The following is a 24,842-nucleotide window of genomic DNA, read 5'->3' on the forward strand; positions in this document are numbered from 1 at the left end:
TCCACATAAATCTGGTGTTTATGAGTTGATTGTCTTTCGTGCTTTCATGATCTCATTAAAGTAATATGGTAACTGTGGATTGAAGTTTAATAGATCAGAAATAAAGTTGTGATAGAGATCCATACTGATTCAAACCCCCCTCTCAGTCCTGTTGTGTGTTCAACACTTCATAATTATGAGCTTGTAGCGGGCCAAAAAATCAACACTAGTAAGTCTTGTATCTTCTTCTTGAAAGAACTTTGTGTTGAGTCACTTGAAATCCAAAGGATTTTGGGGTTCGAGGCCAATTTTCTTCCTAGCTTTTATTTGGGGATGCACATAGTTGATAAGAGAATGTCCAAAGCGGAGTGGAGTAAAGTGGTGGACAAGGTTCAAAATAAGCTTGTTTTATGGAAAGGGAGGTGGCTTTCTCTTGCTGGTAGGATTGCTCTTATCATTGCCTCCCTTATTCTAATTTATACCATCTTTGCCTTTTAGATCCCTAGCAAGGTTGTGAGGATGCTTGAAGCCACTAAAAGGATTTTTCTTTAGAAAGGTACAAAGGTGTTCAAATACAACTTAGTGAAGTGGGAGGAGTGTGCCTACCCAAAAACATGGGTGGAGTTGGCTTTAGAGGTATTGGGAAAATGAATAAGGCCTTGGGTGTCAAGCTTTCCTGGTGTATATATGAGATGGATAGTTTATGGAGCAAGGTGATGCAAGCTAAGTATTTACAAAATGTCCCAAAGAATCTCCTTGATTACTCGATCATTTTACTGATGGGGTCTAGTATTTGGATTTTTTTGAGAATTTTAATTGATCTCATTAGATCAGATACTATTTGGAGAGTCTTCAAAGGGGATAAAGTTAAGTTTTGGGGGGATGTTTGGCTAGAGGAGCGAGCACTTAACAATTTTTAGCACTTGCGTCCTTTGGCTAATGTCTTGGAGCCAGAAGTGGGGCAGATGGTTAAGAATTATTTGACAAAACAAGTGGGGTAGCGGCATTGGACTACCCGTGAACTTCATGGGGAAGAGATGAACAACAGGTGGAGGAAAGTTCAAGGTAAGCTGAACAAATGGCCTATCTCGGGCAAGGAGGACAAGCTAATGTCGAAAGGTTTCTGTTGGCTTTGCTTATAGTTTTTTGTTTTGCGAAGGCAACTCTTTTAGTAAGGCTGTTATGGAGAGAATTTGGAATAACAAGGGGCTTCCTAAGGCTAATTCCTTCCTGCAAATTGCGTGGAAGAGATGTGCTTTGACATGGGATAGGTTGATGCTGATGGGCCGTGTCGATGAATCCAAATGTATTATGTGCAAGTACTGTTGTGAGGACAATGATCATCTATTCATCCATTGTGAGGTGGCAAGTGATTTATGGTGTAGGTCTCTTAATAAGTGGGGTCTTGTAACAACCTCTAAACTTAATATAGGAAAAACAATAACTATGATTATATTTAAAGAATAATTTAGACAACTAACTTCATCTTCAGCTGAAAAGAACAATTGACTAACTTTCATCAGAAAATGAAAACTAACTAATCAACTGAAAAGTAGTTAAAATTAAATCAACTGAAATAGGTAAGATTTTAGAAAATACAACTCAATAAGCTTTCCGCTGAATATCTGGTACAAGCCTCGGCATGGTCTTGGTGAGGAAGAGTATCGTCAAGGGCTTTTCCACCCAACCATAGAATTGGCAGTCTCTCATGCCTCTTCCTACTGGAAGTGGCCCGACCTTGCATGAGGGTGTAGACGAAGGATGAGTCCTAGTTGCCATCTTGCCATCTAAGCCTAGTGTTTAGAACCTACACGCTTCTAGTCGGTCACACACTATAGGTACCTCCTAACTAGTATGACCAATTTGACTAGTAGGTGTATCTGGTTTATGTGAATTGATGGTCGCATGCATAATGCAGCACCATCTTGGCCAAGGTTTTAACATTGCAAGCATGTTTAATGTGCTGTCAACATTCACCACCCTTGCTCGACTTGTACATACGGGAGTTCAACTGACTCACTAGACAAAAAACATTTGGGTACAGCTGACCCACTGGCTCTTTAACCATTTAATTATCAATTTGTCTCATGTCATTCACTCAAGCCCAACTGACCTGCTGGTTTACTAACCAACCAGCCAACTGTTCAATGTTTACTGACAATAACGGTCATGAATGATCATCATAGGATAATAGCCCACTAGACACGGATTAATCCATCTGCTTAATGTCTACTGACACCAACAGTCATAACAACCATCACAAGAATGTAAGTTAACGTGTTCCCCTCTCAGCTGAACATGGATATTCTACCTTCTTGACTTCTCAAGACCATTCAACCGAGATATTTATTCATTGATTAATACTTATTTAATAGACCCACTATTTCATAACTGATCAAGACAAATAACCTTTATTGATCATCGGAAAAGAATGCTGCTCCTTCAGAGCCGGTCATTGACCTTATTAATCTTCTAGGTATTTTCAACTGTACGATGTTACTAGCATATAACGGTCAATAATGACCTTCATGAGATGGTGACAATTCGGGATAAACTAATTGTTTTCTGTCCCTTGACCCAAACGGAAACACTACCCACTCGGGTGATGTCTCTTTGGGTTAAGGCATACTTCTAAGGCTTGATTATAAATTCTCTTCTTAAATATCTCACTAAAAATATATCAGATGCATGCCAAAAGATAGATAATTAATAGATACAAAGAATTCTTCTTTTGTGGTCTTTTCACAAGCAGAGTTAAGTGTTAAAAAAAAGGAATCCATGACTCAGATCATTGTTGATAATTGAAACGCACAGACAGAATGCCAACACTCAGATTTATTTTTCTTATCAGGATATAAATGATCAATCTCTTGTATATACTTGTAGACAATTTTTCAGAGAAAAATATACACAAATATGATGACCCTCATTCGGGTTCATGTGCACAATATAATTAAGGATAAGGGACTGATTTTATTTAAACCATTTCAGTGAACAGATGCTTTCTGATAATATTCAGATTCCTTATCATATAATAGCAAGCATTACAATGTAAGATTGTATTCAATATGCCATGACAGTATTAAGTCTGCTATAAATTAAAACAGAATGAAAGAACATGCCTATAAGTTGGTCGGATGATAGGATGCTTCAGCCTGTCACAATCCATGACAATTCTCCTTGTGAACCCCCATGTATTATGGTGTATGTTGAGACATGGACCAACTAGGACTCGAACCTAGGACCTTCCATACACTGCTGGAGTGCTCTACCACTGAGCTACTGGCCTCTCTTAGACCAGTCCATCGTCGGTCCGGGTGTGGCTTATTTCCAACACCAACACCCCCCCTTAAGCCACACCTCTCGTGTGCTTGGGGCTCCTAGCCTGGACCTGGCTCTGATATTTCTTATTCATCTAGCATCCTCACAAATTATATATATTTGAGTGAGGAGACATATCGATGGATAGATATGTTTCCACATGTGTGGAGACATGTCTCTCCACCGATATGTCCATTCATTAATCATTGCAAACATAATACATACCGATTCATAATCGATAGTTTCTAATCCATTAACAAACCGATTCCTAATCGGTATGTTAGAATGATGATAACACAAGCATCATTACATTGATAATCGATTATAATAAAGATCAAGTAGATACACATTATCGATTATAGTAAAGATCAATGAAAGTAGTCGATACACAATATTGACTGGGTTTAGATCATGCACGATACTCAATGCAGATCGATTTAAACACAGATTTATACTTGGAAGAATAATAGTAATGATGATCGATGTGTGATCAGCCATTTGATCATTCAATCAAATCGATGCTTATTTATTCCACATAGAATAAATCAATATAATGATTTATGATTTAATATCCATTTATAATTATGTATGTATGTATATTAATATATGTAATAATAATAAACTCATTTATTATTATTATGTATATTGGTATACATACACAATATCTACTGGGTTTAGATCATGCATGATACTCAATGCAGATCGATTTAAATGCAGATTTATACTTGGAAGAATAATAGTAATGATGATCGATGTGTGATCAGCCATTTGATCATTCAATCAATTCGATGCTTATTCATAAAATGATTATTTATTCCACATAGAATAAATCATTATAATGATTTATGATTTAATATCCATTTATAATTATGTATGTATGTATATTAATATATGTAATAATAATAAACTCAATTATTATTATTATGTATATTGGTATACATACATACATATAACAAAATCATAAATCATTCTATTGATGTAATTATCATCCATGATTATGTTTATCTCACCGAAGCTATCACCATTAATAGGGATAGCTGATCTCTCTTCTCCTAGTTGTAATTCATTCAATTGCTGATGTTCTCGAGGTGGAGATGTAACTTCCTGATCTTCATCTTCGATATTCTCATATGCATCATTGCCTACCTTATCATTGACTGGCTTAGATGAGGCGGCCTCGCCTTGACCCAATGGTTTCTTTTCCTTGTCAGTCCTTTCACACTTGTTGTTTTGAATTGTAGATTCCCTGGACTCATTCACTCCATGATCAATGCTCGTTCTAGGTGTGTGATCTTCCTGGGCAGCTGCTTGATTCATTTCCATCTCATGCATGGAAGAGGTACTAGTAGAGGGGTAGTGTCCTGAACTTGACTTATGCTTCTTTGGAGGCTCTTCTTTGTTGGTCTCTTTCCTCTTGGATCCTTTGGAATGGGCCGATTGGGTAGCACTTCCGCTCTGGCTTTCGCTTTTTGTCTCATCATCGGAAGATTCTACCTCTCCCATCAATTTGAATGTCAACTGAGTGCCTTGACTCTTCAATACATGGGTTTGAGTATCTACCCATTGCCTTGTGTGTGATAAAACTGGCTTCGTTAGATTCATCAGGTTAGTGATCTCTACCTCATTCCAATTAGCTTTCACTTCTTTATCTTTCTCTTGCTTGTATACTAGTAGGAGGCGCCTTCCACTGTCTTGTGCTTGATCGAGAATGTTGAAAACCTCGCATGCTCTGACGATGTCAATAGGTAGCCTCAAACATATTCTCTTTCTTATGTCTAGATCATATTTAGTATTCATGAAGTGACATTCTAATTGTAACTTATGCTTGTGTCTTTGTCCACTTGATCTCTTGATGCTGCCATAGGGATCAAAGTTGTCTCTAGAAAAGTATGGTATTAGAAGGAAAGACTTCAATTCTTCATCCACCTTCTTTGCCACTTGCAAGGATGGGCACACCTCCAATGATTGTCCGATTGAGATGGAAAATTGAATCCTTGTGTTTATTCTTTTGTACTTTATTGTACGCTATCAACTGTCTCACCAACTCAAGCAATACCAACTTGTCGTTAGGATATCTCGGTAGCATGTAGGGCGGGCAAGAGCATCCTTGTATTCTTATATAGGTGAACTTGGGAAACTGGATAAACCATGCACCAAACTTCTCTATTAGCTCTTTCGCCTGTTGGGATAGTCTTTGATGAATACCACCTTGGAATGTTCTTGTGATGTGCATAGTGAGGGCGTCATTCACTCTCCTATAATGTGTCTTGCTTGGGTAATGCAATTGTGTGTATGACTTACATGCTCTCAATTCGCTAGCCCTAGTACTGATTGGACCTCTATAGATTAATCTTGTATATTCATGAGCTCTGGCAAGTGAATATGTGATGTATGAACTCATGTAGAATGTTTTGGTTCGTATAAGTCTCTTGAGCTATATATCAATATTATTGCTAACAATCCTTGCCCAATTGATTCTCTACTTTCTAGTTGATATGATCTCCGTGAAGTAGAACATCCAGTTCTCAAACTGAGAGGCTTGAGGGGCTCCTACAATTTGGTTGAGCATAGTGATTAAATCACTGAATTCTTCCTTGAAATCACAATCCTATGGAGCTCGGCGGTGTTGGTGTACATTTTATAATTCACCGAACACTTAGAATAAAATGTCAGGGATACTCTACCCTCTCTTCAACAAAATCACTACGTATGCCAAGATTGCAAAGAAAGACCACACGGCGACTCCAAGGTTTATATGTGCGAACGAGCGACTTTATGTTGGATAGCTTCCTTGGTTATGTATGCTGAAATACAAGGGGGACTTATGCTCAACTGATATCACTTACAAGCTAGGACTTAGACAAATTTAACAATATAGGCTCTCTTTTTTATTTTATTTTCAAATTTAGGATTTCAAAAAAAAGGACAAAAGGATAGGGGTTTAGAAGTTCTATACATCTCCTAAGAACTTGGGAGATGGTAAAGATTAGGTGAAACCTATCAACAAGACTTTGCTTCGCCACACGAAGGACAACTAGACAAAGTAAGTACAATCTTCTGAGGTTGTGCTTGAGATTTTCAGACTACGAATGATACCATCCAACAAACAATATTCATCCAAAGTAGAAGTTAAGCACCCACGATATAAGCTTTGTCTAACTTTACACATTGAATAAAAATCATCTATTCAAAGAAAGTATGAGCAATAGTTTCACCAATCTACACTATCAAGTCCTTCATTCATTTAACAACTTTGAAAGCAATTTTACTCTAAACAAAACTATTCTATGTTGAAGAAAGATATGCAACCACGTGATAATAAAAAGGCTTCAAAGCAAATTGCAAATGAACTTATATTATCAAAATAGCTCTAAGCAACAATTTCATAATCTCTCCACACAACAAAATGAGAGAATGAGAGTTTGTATAGAGTTTGAGGGAACAAATGAAAGGCCGAGATCAATCTAAGATCAATGACTGAGATCAAGACACAACCCTAGATAGAGTTTCCCAAAATAACACTAGAGACAAATGCATGCTAGACAAGTGGCGTGAGGAGCTATCTCCTAGGAAGGCACATCCCTATCCTTGCAAGTGGCAGTGTGTTCAATGAACCTAGACACGATCGGGTCGACCTCTTCGATGGTGACATGTGGCAACATATTGATCCTGTATTCTCATCTGTCCAAGTCGTCTGCACAAGCGGCAAATGCAATCTCCCATTCCAACTCTTGTTTTTGCAAGGCATCCCGGATGGACAAGAAATCCGTTACCTTGGTCAAATTTTGCTTTAGGATTGGTCTAGTGACGGTGAAGAAAATTTTCTGAGTTATGCATTTGAGATTTTCCAACCGCATATCATTTTCTTGGATGGTCTCCTTTTCAAGCAAATCAGTGGTTACAAGAAAGACTTTGCTTTGCATTTCTTGAATTTGCTCTTCAGCCTTAATACTATCAGCCTTTACCCTCTCCAGGACTTCGCTTCGTGCAACCAATGCCCAATGCCATGTGTTGAAATCATATGCAACTCCTGCTGCAATTATCTTTCCATCAATCAATTCCTGTTTAGGAAGGCCTTTCAACACCCTAAGGCACGAGATAATTCTGTCCTTAACATCCTGAAGGTCAGCCCATGCTTTTGACATGCTCGCAATTCTGGAGAGTAAAGAGGAGGTTTGCCCATATGTTAGCATCAATCTCTCCACGAATGTGGCTGCTTCTTCTCTTTTGCTTGCCATCCATTCTTTAGTCTCTTGCTATCACTTTTTCTTCTTCAAAACCTTCAATTGCTTCTTGCGAGGAATTCAAAAGTGGAGGAGCTGCTACATTGCTTTGGTTAAGTGGCTTGGTCAAGTGCTGAATGTATTCATTCAGGCACTCAATTTCCTTCTTGTATTCTCTCTTCTTTCCTATCTCCTTTTCCAATCTCGCCTTCATGGAAGTGACTGAATTTTCTTAGTCTTCTACCTCTTGACCCTTTGTAGTTGGTCCCAAGTCGATAGTGGTGATTTCGTATTCCTGAGGAGTAATATCCTCCTTCGCCTTGTCCACCTTTGGTACAACAATCTGGACTGTTCGGCGGCCTGTTTCATCTCTTTGGATTGTGGAAAACTTCTTGGCTGGATTCTTTGTAGCAAACTTTTCTAACCTAGCCATGAAATCGGCCATGTCATCTTCTTCTTGGACTACTTCCATAGGTGCTTTTATCTTCAACCTTTCCTTCAACCAATCAGGAATCATAGGTTGCTCAATACCTTCTTCTTCTTGATTACTTTCTTCACATGGAATATCCTGACCTCCTCGAAGAGCGGAAATCATTCCCTCTTGAAATTCATCGCCTAAAATATCCATTTCATTTTCTAATTCAAGTATCTGTGCCTGTAGGAGATGCTTGAATCTTCCTACTGGATTGATCCAATATTTCTCTCATGGATTGAAGAAGGAATTTTCATTTCATCAAGTGGCTGATCCTCAATAATCATTAGGCTGTCGAAATTCTTAGAGGTAGCAGAATGGGATGGCTCTGATCTCTGCTTCTTTTGAGCAAGTTCCTCATTCACGACTTCCTTCCCCTTTGACCTTGAAGAGTCATCAATTGCTTCCTTTTTCTTGAATTGATGCTTTCGATTGGCCTGGCACTTTGAGATGCCCCTTCATTAGAAGAGTATGATTCTATTGGTGGGATAAATTGGAAGCCGATAAGGACATCCGATAAATCCTTGGACTCTTATGTATGTGAATCTTGGAAATTGGATAAACCAAGATCCATACTTGCTTATGAAACTCTTGGCTTCCTGAGTGAGTCTCTGATGGGTTCTTCCTTGCAATATTCTGGTGATATACATCAAGAACACATCATTTACCTGCTTGAAGTGGGCCTTCTCGGTAAGATGCATTGCGGATAGCAGCCATAGGACTTGAATTCATTCTCGCCGTTGCCAACTATGCCTTTGCAAATCAATCCGGTGTATCTGTAGTTTCTTGCTAGTAGATAGACAATGTAGGAGCTCATGTAAAAGGACCTCGTCTTTTCCAAAATTTTCAGTTGTTTGTTTAGGTTGTCGCTGATTATCTTAGACCAATTGAACATTTTAACTCCAGGGGTGATCTCGTCAATAAAATGATACATCCATGTTTAGAATGGCGCACCTTGAGGGCTGCCCATTACTCTGTTCAGTAACAAAATGATGTCAGCATATTCCTCCTTGAAGTCTGTGCGGAATAATTTCTTTGGCACTTTCTTGAGAGTGGGTCTTGGTTTTTCTAGCCACCTCTTTATTAACATTTGTTGCGCAAAGTTCAGGCTAATCTTCATAAAGTCTTTTAGCTTCTTCCTTAGTTTTATATGAAGTCTAGTTATAACTCGGAATCCCAAATGCTTCCTGAATGGCTAACTCTTTGAGACAAGTCAATATTCTTCCATCTGGCGCAATGATTTGCCTTTCTTGTGAGTTTTAGTGTATGGCACATTCAACCATAAGTGTAGCACATTCCATAATTGGTGGAAATCTAGCTGCTTGAACGATGCCATTTCTCATCATTCGGCGAGCAATAGGTGTTGGCAAAAATCCATCTTGCCCATACATTCTCCTCTTGAAACTTTGAAGTTTACGTGCCCGAGGTTGGTGTCTGTAATGTTTTTCTAGTTGGAATTAATTTTGATTCCGGCTGCAACCCTTTGTTGGCGAATTTCATTTGAGCTTTCCTTGAAGGTCCTCCTTTAGTTGTCATCAACCTGCAATAAACATGAAAAATTCAACATTACTCTTCAAGAAAATTTAAAGTTTTAACTATGATTTTGGATTTTTTGCTTCAAAATTTCACTTTCGGCCTGTCAAAAAGCTAAATTTCTATGAAAACTCAGACTGAAAATGGAAGAATTTGGCCCAACACTTAGCAAATTTCGTGAAATAAATGATCAAGACAAAAGAACAAAAGAAATCAGTCAAAAATATGGATTTTTGAACTTCTGGAATTTACTTTTGATTGATTTTGGCAAAAAATCTGCCCTCAACTCTGAAAATTTTGTTTTAACTCAGAAAAAATCACTTTATCTTCTTGAAATTACGTCCTTCAATTCATAAATTTCACTTTACTCTCTGTTCTCCACTTAAAAAATTTACTTTATCTTCCTTCAAAAATCTCTCTTGTGAAACCTTGGGAGAGAAAACCTTCGAACCTCTATCTTCAACTTGAGAATGAATTGAAAAGGACAAGTCAAATTGATATAGAGTTGGAGAAGTTCGATTCCTTTAGCAACTTCATGTTTTTCTTTAGATTTGTCGAACTTGGACTTGTTTTATTTCTTCTGAAATGGAAACTTAATCTTCCCTTTGAGCGAGTTGGCATGGAACCTTTTAGATGAAAAATAAATTGAATGAATGATTCAATAATCGGATAATCTATTCAACAATATACAAGCGTATATAAAGAGATTACAAGGACGATGTTCTAAATTAAGAACAAGTCGTTTAAAGTGAACTACTAAAAAGTAAATGCTAAATAAAGCTTAAAAGCTAATTAACTAAAAAGAAAAAGCTAAACGCTAAATAAAGCTTAAAAGCTAATTAACTAAAAAGCTAAATGACCAACCATTAAACAAGGAACTAAATATAGTTGACTAAAATATAATTAAATATTGTAATTCCCTCCCTTAATTGTCATTCTATCTACTAACTACCCTACAAAAGACACTGCAGGTCTTTTGATCACAAACGAAAAGAACACTCTGCTGCGGTGGAGACCCTCCCTGGATTTGAAAAGTGTTAAAGACCAAGAATACCAGAATCCATCCAACCTAATGTTGGGTAACCAAACTGAAATTTCAAACCATGATTTTGAGGAAAAATCAGCAAACCCTCCAAAACTGAATATACAAATCATCATTTTTTGTAGAAAAATATGGTAAAAAACCCTGAAACATCGCGCGGTAAAACCTCAAGCATCATGCGGTAAAACACTAGTCATCATGCGGCAAGACACCAGACATCACATGGCAAAACAACAAACATCATGTGGTAAGACAACAAATCTCACGCGACAAAATAGTAGACATCACGTGGTAAAACAACACTCCCTGATTTTTGAGGAAAAATCAAGCAAAACCCTCCCATGTTTTTTTGTGGAGAAAAATCAGAAAACCCACGCAAGCTTTGTAGATGATAGATAATAATTTTTAAGGAAAAAATTCTAAACCCTACGAACAATTTTTGAGGAAAAAAAATGTGAAAACCCTAGGACTTGTAGGACGAGGTCTGGCCTAAATCAATTTGATCAAGGCAACGATATTTAGATATCGTGAACATGCATTGTTTCCAGGTGTTGTGGCAGCTGTTGAACTTCTGTCTGTGTTCCAACATGATAATGGTCAAAGATGCCATCACGGAAACAAAATAGAAGCAGTTGCTGAAAGAACTGAAACCTTTGGAGGAGAATTCTGGCACAAATTCCAAGGTGCAAATTTTGAGGTTTGGAAGAAACCCAGAAATTAAAATTTTTTGCAACCTTAAAACCTGAAATTTTTCCTGAAAATAATTAGAATTTTTTTTTTTTCTCCCAAAAAAAAAAGTTAAAAAAATAGGGGCAGAAACCCTAGGTCGTATGTACAACATAAACGGTGCCCAAAAGACACCAAAATTCCCGATGTCCATAGAATTAGCAGAAATCGTTGACTGTTTTTAAATTCCAAGGCAAATTCGCTGGCACAAAATTCGAGGCACGAAAAACGAGGCACCCAAAAAAACGTGAGACCAACCCATAAAATCTCTTGAAAAACCCACCAAGAATCTGAAATCAGAATGTAGATACCTCGACTTAAAAACCGAGGCACGAAAAATGATGCACCCTAAAAAATCTGACGACGACCCAATTGAGGTCTCAAAAAATCCACCAAGAATCTGCAACCAGAATAAAATTTCGACTTGAACTGAAGGGTCAAAACCCTAGTCGAAAATTGCTGAAACTTTAGGAAAATTTTCAATCTGCAAAAAAACCTCTAGGTTGCAGGTCCGAAAATCTCTAGAACCCTAAAAAAAACATGAACTGCTGCCCAGCACAAAGAAATTCGCCCACAAACTAGAAACCCTCGAAACCCTCAAAAAGCCTTCAAAAAAGCAAAATTGTTTTTTTATAAAAAACAATAAAAAAAATTTGGAAAATATTCTAGAAAGAAGGCCATGAATTTTTATTAAAAAATTTGCCAAACTTTAAAGAATCCCATTGACCTGCTCTGATACCATGAAAAATAAATTGAATGAATGATTCAATAATCGGATAATCTATTCAACAATATACAAGCGTATATAAAGAGATTACAAGGACGATGTCCTAAATTAAGAACAAGTCGTTTAAAGTGAACTACTAAAAGCTAAACGCTAAATAAAGCTTAAAAGCTAATTAACTAAAAAGAATAAGCTAAACACTAAATAAAGCTTAAAAGCTAATTAACTAAAAAGCTAAATGACCATTAAACAAGGAACTAAATATAGGTGACTAAAATATAATTAAATATTCTAATACTAGATTCTTATTGAGTTCGAAAATTTCCTAAGTGTTAGAGTTAGAATTATGTTCATATTCTAAGTGTTGAGAATTTTTTTTCCCTAAGTGTTGGATTTTTGAATATTTCTCTAACTTTTCCAAACCTTTATCCATGGCAAATTTTATGTATTTCTCATGCTTTGGCGGACTTGGCACATCATTAAGCCAATTTGTTCTAGGTGAACTTCTTATTTTCCAAGCCATTTGCCGTCGATGGCATGGCGAACTGCATTTGAACATTGTTTTTCACTTTGGCGGACTTCACCTTGGGCTAACCACCTTCACATCCTTCCTAGGCGGACTTCATAATACCTTGGACATTGTCCACTCTAGCCTTGGGCGGACTTGGATGTTGATTGGACATTGAAACAAATGTCAAGGTGTGTTAAAGTAATCTGATTTGTTTTTCTGTTATTGCTTTGTCTATTTGAATAAATTTATTAACCATGTCTTCAATAATATCACTGAGATAATGAGAATACTCTTAGTTCAATTTTGATCAGAATATACTAGATGTCTTTGGCTTGCACTTGTAGATTTCTGTGTTTGCCATTTGAATCGATTTCCTCCATATATATGTTTGGTTAGATGTCTTATGAATAGACATGCCTCCACGTGAAGTCACGTCTCTTCGTAGACATACTTCATAAACAGCGATGAACGATTTAGTTATCGTTTTATATTAAACGCATGTTAAATACCGAAATGTTTGGAAGAATGATTGATTATATTCCATTGATCAATATATCGATATTCATAAACCGGTTCTTATAATCAAATCATGATTGTAGTCCATATAACATAGACACCGATTTCCATGATCGATATTGGTCAAGCACATAATGATCTTTGATCGATCCATTGTATGATCGATTCTCTTTATCATTTAATCATAGATCGGTGATGATGATTATAATCGTTTCTAGAATAACATGATTTATATAATAATCATGTATGTGTATATTTAATTATATATATCTATATATACTATATATATATATCATTAAATATATATATACATGATTATTTATAATCATGATTTAACATCATCAAGGTAAATACATCAATCGACTATGTGAAAGGATAGATATCAATTGTTCACTTGTATGATTTCATTGGTTAGATTAATCTGACCGAAGCTACAATCATCAACAAGGTGGACTTGGCCTTTCTCTTGCCATCTCGGCCTAGGCGGACTTCAAAACTTGCATGCCATTGTGCATATGCTAGGGTGGACTTTGAGGTTGTCTTGCCATGTATCCTTGGCAAACTTCAACTTTTGCATGCCACTCCATGCCAGACTTGGCTCTTAGTTTTCATTAAATATTTATATACATGATTATTTATAATCATGATTTAACATCATCAAGGTAAATACATCAATCGACTATGTGAAAGGATAGATATCAATTGTTCACTTGTATGACTTCATTGGTTAGATTAATCTGACCGAAGCTACAATCATCAACAAGGTGGACTTGGCCTTTCTCCTGCCATCTCGCCTAGGCGGACTTCAAGACTTGCATGCCATTGTGCATATGCTAGGGTGGACTTTGAGGTTGTCTTTCCATGCATCCTTAGCGAACTTCAACTTTTGCATGCCACTCCATGGCAGACTTGGCTCTTAGTTTGGACATTGCTAGGGTGGACTTCAATACTGTTTGGCCATTGTCCAATCACCCTTGGGCGGACTTCATGCTTGGCATGCCAACCATCACATTCTACCTTGGGCAGACTTTAACCTTGGCTTGCCATGGCGGACTTTGTGGCTTCTAAGACAAGTTTGCAAGTGCCTAGGCGGACTTTAACAATGTTTCGCCAGACACTATGAATTTCTTCCATTGCTATCTCCATTCGAACTTGTCTTTGGCATAGACACTTAGTAGATTTCCTTGTTTATCTAGAACATCTGGAACAAAATCCTTGTCTATAGATTTCACCCTGCTTTTTACACTTGGAGACACAAATTTTTTATCCTAAAGATAGGAATGTTGTTGCCATGACCTGAGGGACCCAATCCTAGGTCAACTCTCAAAAAAGCTGAAAAAGCAAAAAAGCAGGCCAAAAAAGTTGCTTCCCAGGTTGGTCCTAGAGTGCCAAAAAAGAAAAAGCAAAAAAAAAAAAAGCAAAAAAGCAGAATCTCACAAATAAGGAAGGTGTCAGAATTGACCCTAATCAATTGCGATCTTCGTCCTTTGGGCCTTTTAAGCACTTTCGTGATGTCCAGACACAATTCTGAGCATGATTTCTCCATTTGACTTGGATGACTCCTTGAAAACTCTAACTCAAACTCTCGAAAAATAGACTTACGAAATTGCAAAGCTAAGACAAAACCCTAAAAAGAAAACTATTGGGGCTAGATGTTGTGACGTTTTCACACATCGCCCCATTGCAAATGGAGACCCCCTACTTTTTAGGCCCTTTCGGTCTTTTGGCTTTGTTTTTTGGGTCATTTCGCAGGAGTCTCGTCAGTCTCTCTGCTTTGCAAGTGTTTGGGGGTCATATTGATTAAGTCTGCTTTTCGTTTGAGCAAATTTGGTTAAGTTTAGGACTCATTTTGTTAATTTTAGGGTTTCTGCCTTCAGTCCTAGATTTTAGGGGTTTCTTTTAGGGTTTTGGAAAAACTGAACTTAGAACTGGAATCAGGACCCTTCAAGGGACCTCCTAGTAAAATTTAAGCGAATTCTAAGCACTTACTATTTTTAGTAAGTTTCACTGCCCCCTGGATTGGTCTAATTTTGCCAAAAAACAAACTTACTATTTTTAGTAAGTTTCTATTTTTAGCAAGTGTTTTTCTGACCTATTTTGCCCAAACCTTGACATTTTGAAACACTTGCTATTTGGGAAAATCTATTTTTGGCAGGATCTTCATAGGAAAACACTGAAAGATGAATATCTCTTAAGACGCTAAAGACTGAACGTTCCTGAAGACCATTTCTAAATCCGGAAGAGTCAGAAGGCAGACAAGTCGGATAAAAAATAAGTTTGGAACTCCTATTCCAGAAGAATAAAGCATGCAAAATCATCCAAGTCTGGAAACTCACATCAATCCACCAATGTCATCCCGATCCGAAAATGGCCTGAAATTTGACTAAGTTTGAAAATTTGAAAGATCTTCCAAAATCCAGAATTTGCATTATGATTCCTAGGGACCTGAAACCACTCTCAAACATCCTGACAATATATATGAAATATAACTTAAAGTATAAGTTCAATATGTCTTTTTCCTTTCTTATGTTATATTTCATATATATACATGTCCTGAATTGTTAGAAAACATCAAATTCCTCCTTCATGGCCAAAATCCGCCCAAGCACTCAGCAGGGTGCCAAAATAGAGGTCTCATGGAGGATTCACAAATTCATTGAATCCTCCACCAATGCAAAATTCTGCCCTACTCTCCAGCTGGGCGCCAAAATCAAGAAGGCATGGAGGATTCACAAATTTCATTGAATCCTCCGCCAGTTTAAAATTCCGCCCAAGATGAAGGACATGTGCCAAAATCAAGAAGGCATGGAGGATTCACAAATTTCATTGAATCCTCCGCCAGTGCAAAATTCTGCCCAAGATGAAGGACATGCACCAAAATCAAGGAGGCATGGAGGATTCACAAATTTCATTGAATCCTCCGCCAGTGCAAAATTCCGCCCAAGATGAAGGACATGCGCCAAAATCGAGAAGGCATGGAGGATTCACAAATTTCATTGAATCCTCCACCAGTGCAAAATTACGCCCAAGAAGAAGAAATTCCAAGAAAGTGAAAAAATTAACTAAGTGATGGAAATTCCTTCCTTCACAACAAAATTCTTGGAAAAGGTGAAAATTTGGCTAAGTGTTGGAAATTCCTTCCTTCATGACAGAATTCTTGAAAAAGGTGAAAATTTGGCTAAGTCATGAAGAATTTCCTTCCTCAGGTTTAAGGAACAAATTTCTTTTCAAAGGAGAATTCCTTCACAACATGAATTCCACGCCGGATGAATTGAAGGTAAAAAAAACAATTTCTAAGGCAAGGAAGGAATCAGGGATGAACTGAATAAGAAATTTCCCCTCGAGAATTTTTTTGAAAAATCCATTCTTGGGCATCAAATCACATCCAAATTTCAAAATTTTCTTAGATTTGGATTCGTAGGTGTGATGTCCCGGATATATAATTAAATAACAAATTAAATTACTTTATTGTAAGGCCCCAAATTTAATAACAAATCTTTCGGGCTCTTTTATTTAATTAGTTTAGGCAAGTTTTGGTTGGTCGTGTCGGCCCATTTGTAACCCTTCGGGAAGTTTCCCAGAGCCCATATATATGGCCGAGTTAGTCTTTGTCATAAGTATGCGAATTTTGGTATTTTCTCTTGTTTGTGCGAATTCCAGTTGGAGTTCAGCTTGTCTGTCATTTCGGAGGTGAGAGATCCTCCCTACTTGGCATCCGTAGTTTCGGTGGGAGTTCTCCTCACCCTATCTCCTCACCCTATTATGTTTCTGTTCCGAGTTTGTGTAATCTACTGTGCGATCATTATCAATATATTTTCTTGTGCCTGTGCGAACATTCATTATCTACACTTAAGTCTCTTGTGCCTGGAATAATAATAATTCATCCCACTACGCTACACAACTTCGAACGGTGGAACTTGGTGAGAATTTATCCTCCGTACAACCCCCTACCGTACACTCATCCAACTCCAAACGTACGACTCACTACCGTACACTTCCACCAACACCCAACGTACACCTCCATCTAGCAGCCACTGTACGGCCCACTATCGTACGTCTCCTTCCAGCACCCACCGTACGACTCACTACCGTACAACCTCCACTCCACCATACAAACATTTGCACCGTACAACCTTGTTGTGACGTATTCACACATCGCCCCATTGCAAATGGGGACCCCTGCTTTTTGCTTTCTAGGGTTTTGTCTGTTAGCCTTTGCAAGATGAGTGCCGTCGAGGGGATCGTTGGATTACAGGCTTTACTTGAGCCAGGGTGAGTCCACAGGGCCCCAGAATTAGGGTTTCTTTGAGAGTCTTCCTTAGGGCCTGGTTTTGCTCTCGTTGCTAATTGTGTCTTGCTTTGTGAGTGGGTATCATTCTTGAAGGTCCGAGCTAGGTCGAGTTGGTGAGTGGTGAGTGGTGAGTGATGAAGTCTGAAATGTCATCTTGACCTTCAAATGCCCTGAAATTTGGCTAAGTCTGGAATGTCCTGATCTTGAAATTTGGCTAAGTCTGGAATGTCTTGATCCTGAAATTTGGCTAAGTCTGGAAAACTGAAGAATCCTCCAAAAACTAGATTTTGCAATATAACTCTTGGAGGTCCGAAACCACTCTTAAACATCCTGAAAGTATATATGGAATATAACTTAAAGTATTACTTATACTTAAATGTTATATTCCATAAAATGATCCTGACGGAGAGTCCAAAATGTCAAATTTCGCTCCTGACCCTTCCAAAGGGTCCAAAGCGAATTTCGCTCCTGACCCTTCCAAAGGGTCCAGAGCGAAATTCTCCATAAGACATTCCACTTTGACCAAAACCTAGAACTAATGCATTCCTAGGCTTGAATGAAGAAATGTGAAAATGAAGTCAGGATCTTGGCCAAGATTAGGAATTTCGCTCTTGACCCTTCCAAAGGGTCCAGAGCGAAAATCTTTATAACTCTTGTTTTCCTCCTTATTTTGGCTAGGCGTTGGCTTGATGAGAGATGAATGGGTGTGTTTTTGCCTTGAGAGGGAGTTTGATTGATTTTGAAGAACAAGATTTTAGCCTAAAGGAGAATTTTGCTCCTGACCCTTCCAAAGGGTCTAGAGCGAAATTCATCATAAACTTCATTTACCATCTTGTTTGAGCTTGAAACCTTGTTCCTAACTTGGAAAATGGCCTAACTTTGCCCTGAGAGATGGTTTGAAGCTTGAAAAATGAGCAATTTTGGACAAGGGGGGAAATTTCGCTCCTGACCCTTCCAAAGGGTCCAGAGCGAAATTCCCAAAAGCTCTTACTTTGCAATAAAGGAAGTCAAGTTTTTGATTTATGATGACATGGATGGAAAGAAAATGACTTGCTTTTGCCTCTTGAGGTCGTTTTGAAAGGGAGAAATGAAGGATTTAGCCCAAAAAGTGATTTTCGCTCCTGACCCTTCCAAAGGGTCCAGAGTGAAAATCTCTCTAAGAGACATTTCTTGCCTCATTTGGCCAAAATTTGATGTCCAAGGCATGATGAGATGAAGTATGAACATGGTCTAGCCTTTGGGGATGTTTAGAAGCATTGAAAATGAAGGATTCTAGCCAGGAAAGGAAATTTCGCTCCTGACCCTTCTAGAGGGTCCAGAGCGAAATTCCTTATAAACACATTTTTTAGCCTTTCTTGGACATGAAATTCTATTCCTAGCACAGTGCAAGGTGAAATCCCACTCAGCAAAGAAGTTTCAAGGTGAAAAATAAAGGATTTTGGTCAAGATTGAAAAAATTGCTCCTGACCCTTCCAAAGGGTCCAGAGCGAATTTTCTCAAAAAACACTTTTGCTATCAAATTTTACTAAGTCAAGTATGAGACAAGGAGAAACATAGAAGGAATTACCCCTGGGATTAAGTTGAGATTGGAAGAAATCATCAAAAGGTGAAGGAATTGAGCCAAATGATGAATTTCGCTCCTGACCCTTCCAGAGGGTCCAGAGCGAAATTCCTAAAAAACACCTATTTTTTGCAAGGTCAGGGCAACTTTCTAGATTCTATGGCTTGAATGGGTGTGAGGAAGTGTGTTTTGCCCTTTGAAGATAATTGAGGCGGTCAAGAGGAAGCAATCAAGCCTAGAAAATGATTTTCGCTCCTGACCCTTCCAGAGGGTCCAGAGCGAAAATCCTCAAAACTATCCTTTTTTCCAAAGTTTGGGCAAAGTTAAGCTTAGACGTGGGTGTGAAAAGACATGTGAATTGCCTTGAAGTGGAATTGGATTGCTAAGGATGCAAATTTTGATGCCAATTGGGAAAATCGCTCCTGACCCTTCCAAAGGGTCCAGGGTGAAATTTCCAAATCTTCCTATTTTCCTTGCATTTCAAGATGATATTTTGGTTCTCAAGACTCAAAGGGGAGTAAGGCATGATGTTCTATGCCTTGGAGGTGATTCGAAGTTGGAAAGGATGAAGGAATTGTCCTAAAACCAAAAAATCGCTCTTGACCCTTCCAGAGGGTCCAGGGCGAAAATCTAAAAATCCCCTATTTTACCTTGCAAGAACAAGCCAAACTTGGATGGAATGAATGAGGAAAACCATTGCCTAACTTTGAGTGAAGGATTCAAGATAAAATGATGGAGAAGTAAGCCAAAGGAAGAAAAATCGCTCTTGACCCTTCTAGCGGGTCCAGGGCAAAAAACCCTAAAATCACCTTTTTCCTCCTGATTTGAGTGAAACTAAGCCTGGAATTCAATGAAAGAACCTATTTGGAATGCCTTGAAAAGGTTTTGGACCTTCAAAAATGAGAATTTTGAGCTCAGGAAAGAATTTCGCTCTTGACCCTTCCAGAGGGTCTAGAGCGAAATTCCCAAAAATACAATATTTCCTTCAAAATTTTGATGAGCTAACCCAATGATGGAAGGAAACAAACCCTGGAGATTGCCTTGGGGGAGTTTAAAGATCAAACTAAGGTGAATTTTGGCCTAAAATGAAAAAATCGCTCTTGACCCTTCCAGAGGGTCTTGGGCGAAATTCACATTTTCACCTAGTTCCTGCATGAAAAATGATATAAATTCGAAATACAAGACCTTGAGTAGGTCAAGACACACATAAACTCACCTTCCAGGAGATTTTGGAGTCAAGAAATGAGAGATTCAGGACCTAATTGAAAAAATCGCTCCTGACCCTTCTAGAGGGTCCAGGGCGAAATCATCAGGAAGCTTCATTAAGCCTCAATCAAACCTCCATATTCCTAAATTTTCACCAAATTTGCCAAATTCAAGACATTTGGGAGGTTGAATTAAATTTGCATGAATTAAGGTATTTACAATTTAATTAATTAATTTCTAGGCCTTGAAATAATTGAAAAAATCCACATTTGAGCTTTGGAATTAATTTAAAAATTAAAAAATTATGCTTAAGCGCTCAAAAATCATTATTGTGCCTTTACAAACAAGTCGGCCATCTTTTGTGAGGAGTTTTATTTTATTTTATTCCCTATTTGCCAAGTCGGCCTTGAGGGAAATCAAGGTGAGCGCCCTATATAAGGGAGGTGTATTGTAGCATATTCAAATCATTCTTTCATTATCTCTCATGCGAACTTGAAGAGCATATTTGGAGGTGCGAAATTGAACAAGTTGGAGGATAATTTCCAGATTTTGGAAGGTGTTTGAAGGTGAATTTCCAGATTTTGAGAAGCTAGTGGAAGGCGAAGCTTTTTGAAGGCTAATTGAGGTGTAATTCATCCAAAGGAAGACCACAATTCAATCCTTATCCAGCAAAATCTGATCTTCTTCCTTCATTTTTCAAGGTTCATAGTTAGGCTTTCAAAGGAGAAGGTATGAAGAATCCTTTTTGAAGTTCTTATTCAAGACTTGTTTTGAGTTCATAGCAATCTTTTAAAGTCTAAAGTCTTGAAAAATCTAATCTCCATTCATAATTAATTTGAAAATTTAGAATTCTGGATTTATCATGTCATTTTCAAATTAATATCTTAAATCATTATCTTGGAAGGTCCTAAATTCTATGCTTTAAGGTATGATGCTCAAAGACTAACTTTAATCTTTTGTGTAGGCATCAAATGGCGACCCCCGGAGTTGGAGGATCAACTACTTGGTGGACCCTCATCAAAGAAGATCAAGTCAGGACAAGGACGACCTCCTCCAATCCAGTTTCATTAAGGACGACCTTCTCCATCTATCTTCCAATCCAGCATTTGAAGGAAAGCATCACCAAATTGAGCATCAACCAAGTGTTAGACAGGGTGGCATCCCTGTCATCACTCCTCCAGTCGGATTGGTCCACCTCAGCATGTCCATATTCAATGCACCTGACTCATGGGAGATGGCACAAACTTCGATGTACCTACCCCGGTTATCCATTGGTCAAATATTCCAGAGAAGACATGTGTCCAAATAATGCAATTATTTTATTAGTCAGAATTAAGCTGGTTGTAACAAACCCTAATTAGGGTTTCATTGTAAAATCTTGGCCATTGATCTCAAATCGATCTAAGCCATTGAATTGTATTGTGGGCACTATATAAGCCCTGGCTCCTCATTTGTAAAGGTGAATAGTTAGTGAATAGTGAGTCAATAATAGTTAGTCATTAATAGTTAGAAGGTGAATAGTTAGTTCATAGAGGTTAGAATAGCTAATGATTAATAGCAAATAGAATAGCAGTTAGAGTAGAATAGGAGGACAAAGCAAGAAATTGTTGCCATTGATTGTAAATAAACTCCATTTTCATTGAAATAATGGTGAAGTGTGTTGTTTCTTGCAATATGCATGGTTTCTTGTTGAATCTTCAATTCTAGATGGTAGATGATTAGATTGAATGAAGAAAATTGTTGAATGCACCTGTGTGGAATCCGTCTAATCCAAACCACTAGCCTCTTGCTGATGGTAAGTGCGCCTTGCGTGGTCAATTGGCATAAAATGAGCTTAATCTTAAGTCGTTACACGTCCATTGTTCATGCATTATCTCAAATGGTGATCATTGTCAGATGGTGTACGATTTGAACATATTGGAAGCATCCCTTAGAAGATCGCACTGAGTTGGTGTTGAATTGTTCAGCCTGATGGTGAGACCCAGCCCAGTAGGACTCCACCTAGTCATTCATCCATCTTCTCGCATTCTAGGTAGTAGAGTAGACTTCCTGAACCTTGCATCTTTTGCCATTTGTTTGTCTTCCAGTTAGTAAATAGGACTCATGATTCCAGCAAATCAGACGTTTAGTCATCAAGTGTAAGTCCCCTTGTGATTCCAGCAAAATCACATCATATTGTGAAGAGCTTATCCACACGTAGAGATCCTACAGAAAAGAACCTTGAAGTCATCCCGATTGATCCTTTTCGCGACATCTTCAGCATTCGGAGACTTTATTCAAGAGAGGATAAGGTACCTTTAGGTATTTTATTCTGTGTTAGCATGTGCATAAAAAACACATCAACAAACCTCCACTCCACCGTACAAACATTTGCACCGTACGACCCCTCCCATACCACCGTACGACCACTCCTCTCACCACTGTACGACCTATCTACCATACGAACCTTTCCCTTGTCAGTTCATACGCCCTTGCCAGTTGCATCGTACGGTCAGGGAACATTACAGTAGGGGAATTCTCTCCCTCCTGGACTTGAAACCCTAATTTGTGGAAAATTCCTAAAAAATAGGAGATGGTGAAAAGTGATGGAAAACCTTCTCCGAGCAAGGAAAGTTGAAGAGACTTCAGGAAAATTCTTCCTGAATCGAATTTTCCCCCTCCAACAATTTTAGATTTGCAGGAGCAGATATACGACGACAGGGTCCACTTGCATGGCGACGATCTATTGAACACGTGGCAGTAGAGTTGCGCATTCATTACCGGAATATTTGACCAAATGGCGACCCGGTCATTGCATGTTGAATTTATGGCAGATTCCTTTTACATGCAACCGCCGCATGTGGAGATGATGGTGCATATATGGCATCATGGGCGATTTTTTGCATGAGGGTACATTCATTGCATAGTGGGCACCTTTTGAATGTAATGGTTAATTAATGCTTTATGGGTGCCATTTTCGGCAAGATTGTAATTAATTGTATATAGGTTTTATGGGGTATTTATTGCCGATTCCCACCTTGTTGCATCCTGAGTGGAGAATCTTTTGTGTAAACCCTAATTAGGGTTTGCATGTTATCATAGATTGAGGCCTATATAAAGGGGTGACCCCCCTCATTTGAAAAGGAGGGAGCTTTGTATGAAATTGTTGCGATAAGTTTTGAGATAATAACAGTGAAACATTGTTCTTTGATGGTGTCCACTTAAGTTATTTTTTTAAAGCTTGGATGGTTTCACCTTCCTCACATAGATTAGAAATAGTAAAGTGCTTTGATTTCAATGGAGAATGTAATGGTGTCTGATGAATTTCCATCGTTCATACTTTTTGCATCTTGTTGATTGTAAGTTGCAGTGTAAAGTTAGTCTGAGCCCCCTAAATTTGTGCAAAGTTCAATTGTGGATAGTCGTTTGGATTGCGCCGTTTTTGGGTATTCAAATGTACTTTCTCAATTTGAAAATCCTCTATCATCCCCAGAAGATTGCACCGGTTCTTGTGGAGTTGTAGTTGATCTTGGCGAAGTAGAGCTTGGTTTATTTGGAAATTGTCCACCAGAGCACTATTCATTGTTATCACTGCCCTTAGGAGTAGATTTAGATCCTTCTAAACCCTTTTCCCTTTTACTTTCAGTTCATTTTAGTCCGTTTGAAGCAGCAGCATCACAAAATTGTCATATCTGATGATGGAGTTCCAGCCACAGCAAAGAAGTGAAAGAATGATGCAAACGTAAGGCCCCTTGGATTACTAGCAATCACACCAGCCAACTGAGTCACGTCCACGCATTGAAGGATCCTTGGAGTCAATTGTTTGAACTTCTTGCAATCTTAGCATGCAATCACACTTTGATCAAGAGAGAGTGAAGTGACCGTTAGGCAACTTTATTTTGTGTTCGACATAGTTATAAAAAACACATCAACAGGTCCCCATTCGCAATGGGGCGATGTGTGAAATAGGTCACAACAGGCAGGTATCTTGGATAAGCCAGGCTAGCTCTTCAATAGCCAATACTTGTTAATCATGCCTAGGCATTTATCAGGATCATCATCATAAAATGCTCGTGCCATGTTTGTCCTTCTACTCGCATCATAGTGTTTGGCACACTCAACGATCAATTCATTGCACTTCACAGGTGGAGGGAAGCCTGTTGCTTTCACTATTCCGCTCTCGATCATCATCTTTGAGTATCCGAAAGGCTTGGTGGTATACAACAGTCCTTGGAATTTCTTCACGTTGATTTGGCTGAGACTGATATCTCCTACATTGCCCCAGAATGATGCAATCATGGACTACATCGCCTTTCCCTTTGAGTCTGTTGTGCGCCTGCCATGTTCTCTACCTGTGAGAGTTGTCCAAGTTAGCTTTATGATATTATATTAATGCTTGCAAGTGAAAATTAGTCACCTAGGTTTAAGAATTCTGCTCTAGAACTGATAACTCATTAAAATCCTCAACATTGCTTAAAACCCTAGGTAACTATGTTAAAACCCTAGCTTGCAAAACTTGATTCTAATTGAACATAACCATCTAAACTAATGAATTATGCTTTGAAATATGCTTGGATGATTAGAATGCCATGGATGACAGCCTCGTTATGATCAAAATCAATAAGCAGTAAGGTATACCTGTGCTGAATAAGGTCTGATTTTCAATAAAGATGATTGAATATCAGTCAATTCAGATCTGCAAATCAATAAAAACAGGCTGATAATCTTTGAATAAATGGATCTTGTGGCAAAATTGCC

At 38.2% G+C, this 24,842-nt stretch overlaps 1 protein-coding gene across 7 annotated transcripts in view; it reads left to right on the forward strand.

Annotated features, from left to right (window-relative positions):
* The window catches only part of LOC131052168 (uncharacterized), a 103,816-nt gene that overhangs the window by 70,427 nt on the left and 8,547 nt on the right, over window positions 1-24,842 (forward strand). For 3 of the 7 annotated variants that reach the window (XM_057986776.2, XM_057986775.2, XM_057986780.2), the window contains one exon: window positions 21,070-21,683. The exons of 3 other annotated variants lie outside the window; for them this stretch is intronic. In XM_057986776.2, the coding sequence (XP_057842759.2) occupies window positions 21,070-21,414 (345 nt within the window). In that variant the 3' untranslated portion in view covers window positions 21,415-21,683. Of the gene's footprint in view, window positions 1-21,069; window positions 21,689-24,842 lie in introns of those variants that run through there. One more of the 7 variants, XM_057986777.2, reaches the window with a different exon arrangement.

This window comes from Cryptomeria japonica, chromosome 2 (genome assembly GCF_030272615.1).
Source record: "Cryptomeria japonica chromosome 2, Sugi_1.0, whole genome shotgun sequence".
In the NCBI taxonomy this organism is placed as follows: Eukaryota; Viridiplantae; Streptophyta; class Pinopsida; order Cupressales; family Cupressaceae; genus Cryptomeria; species Cryptomeria japonica.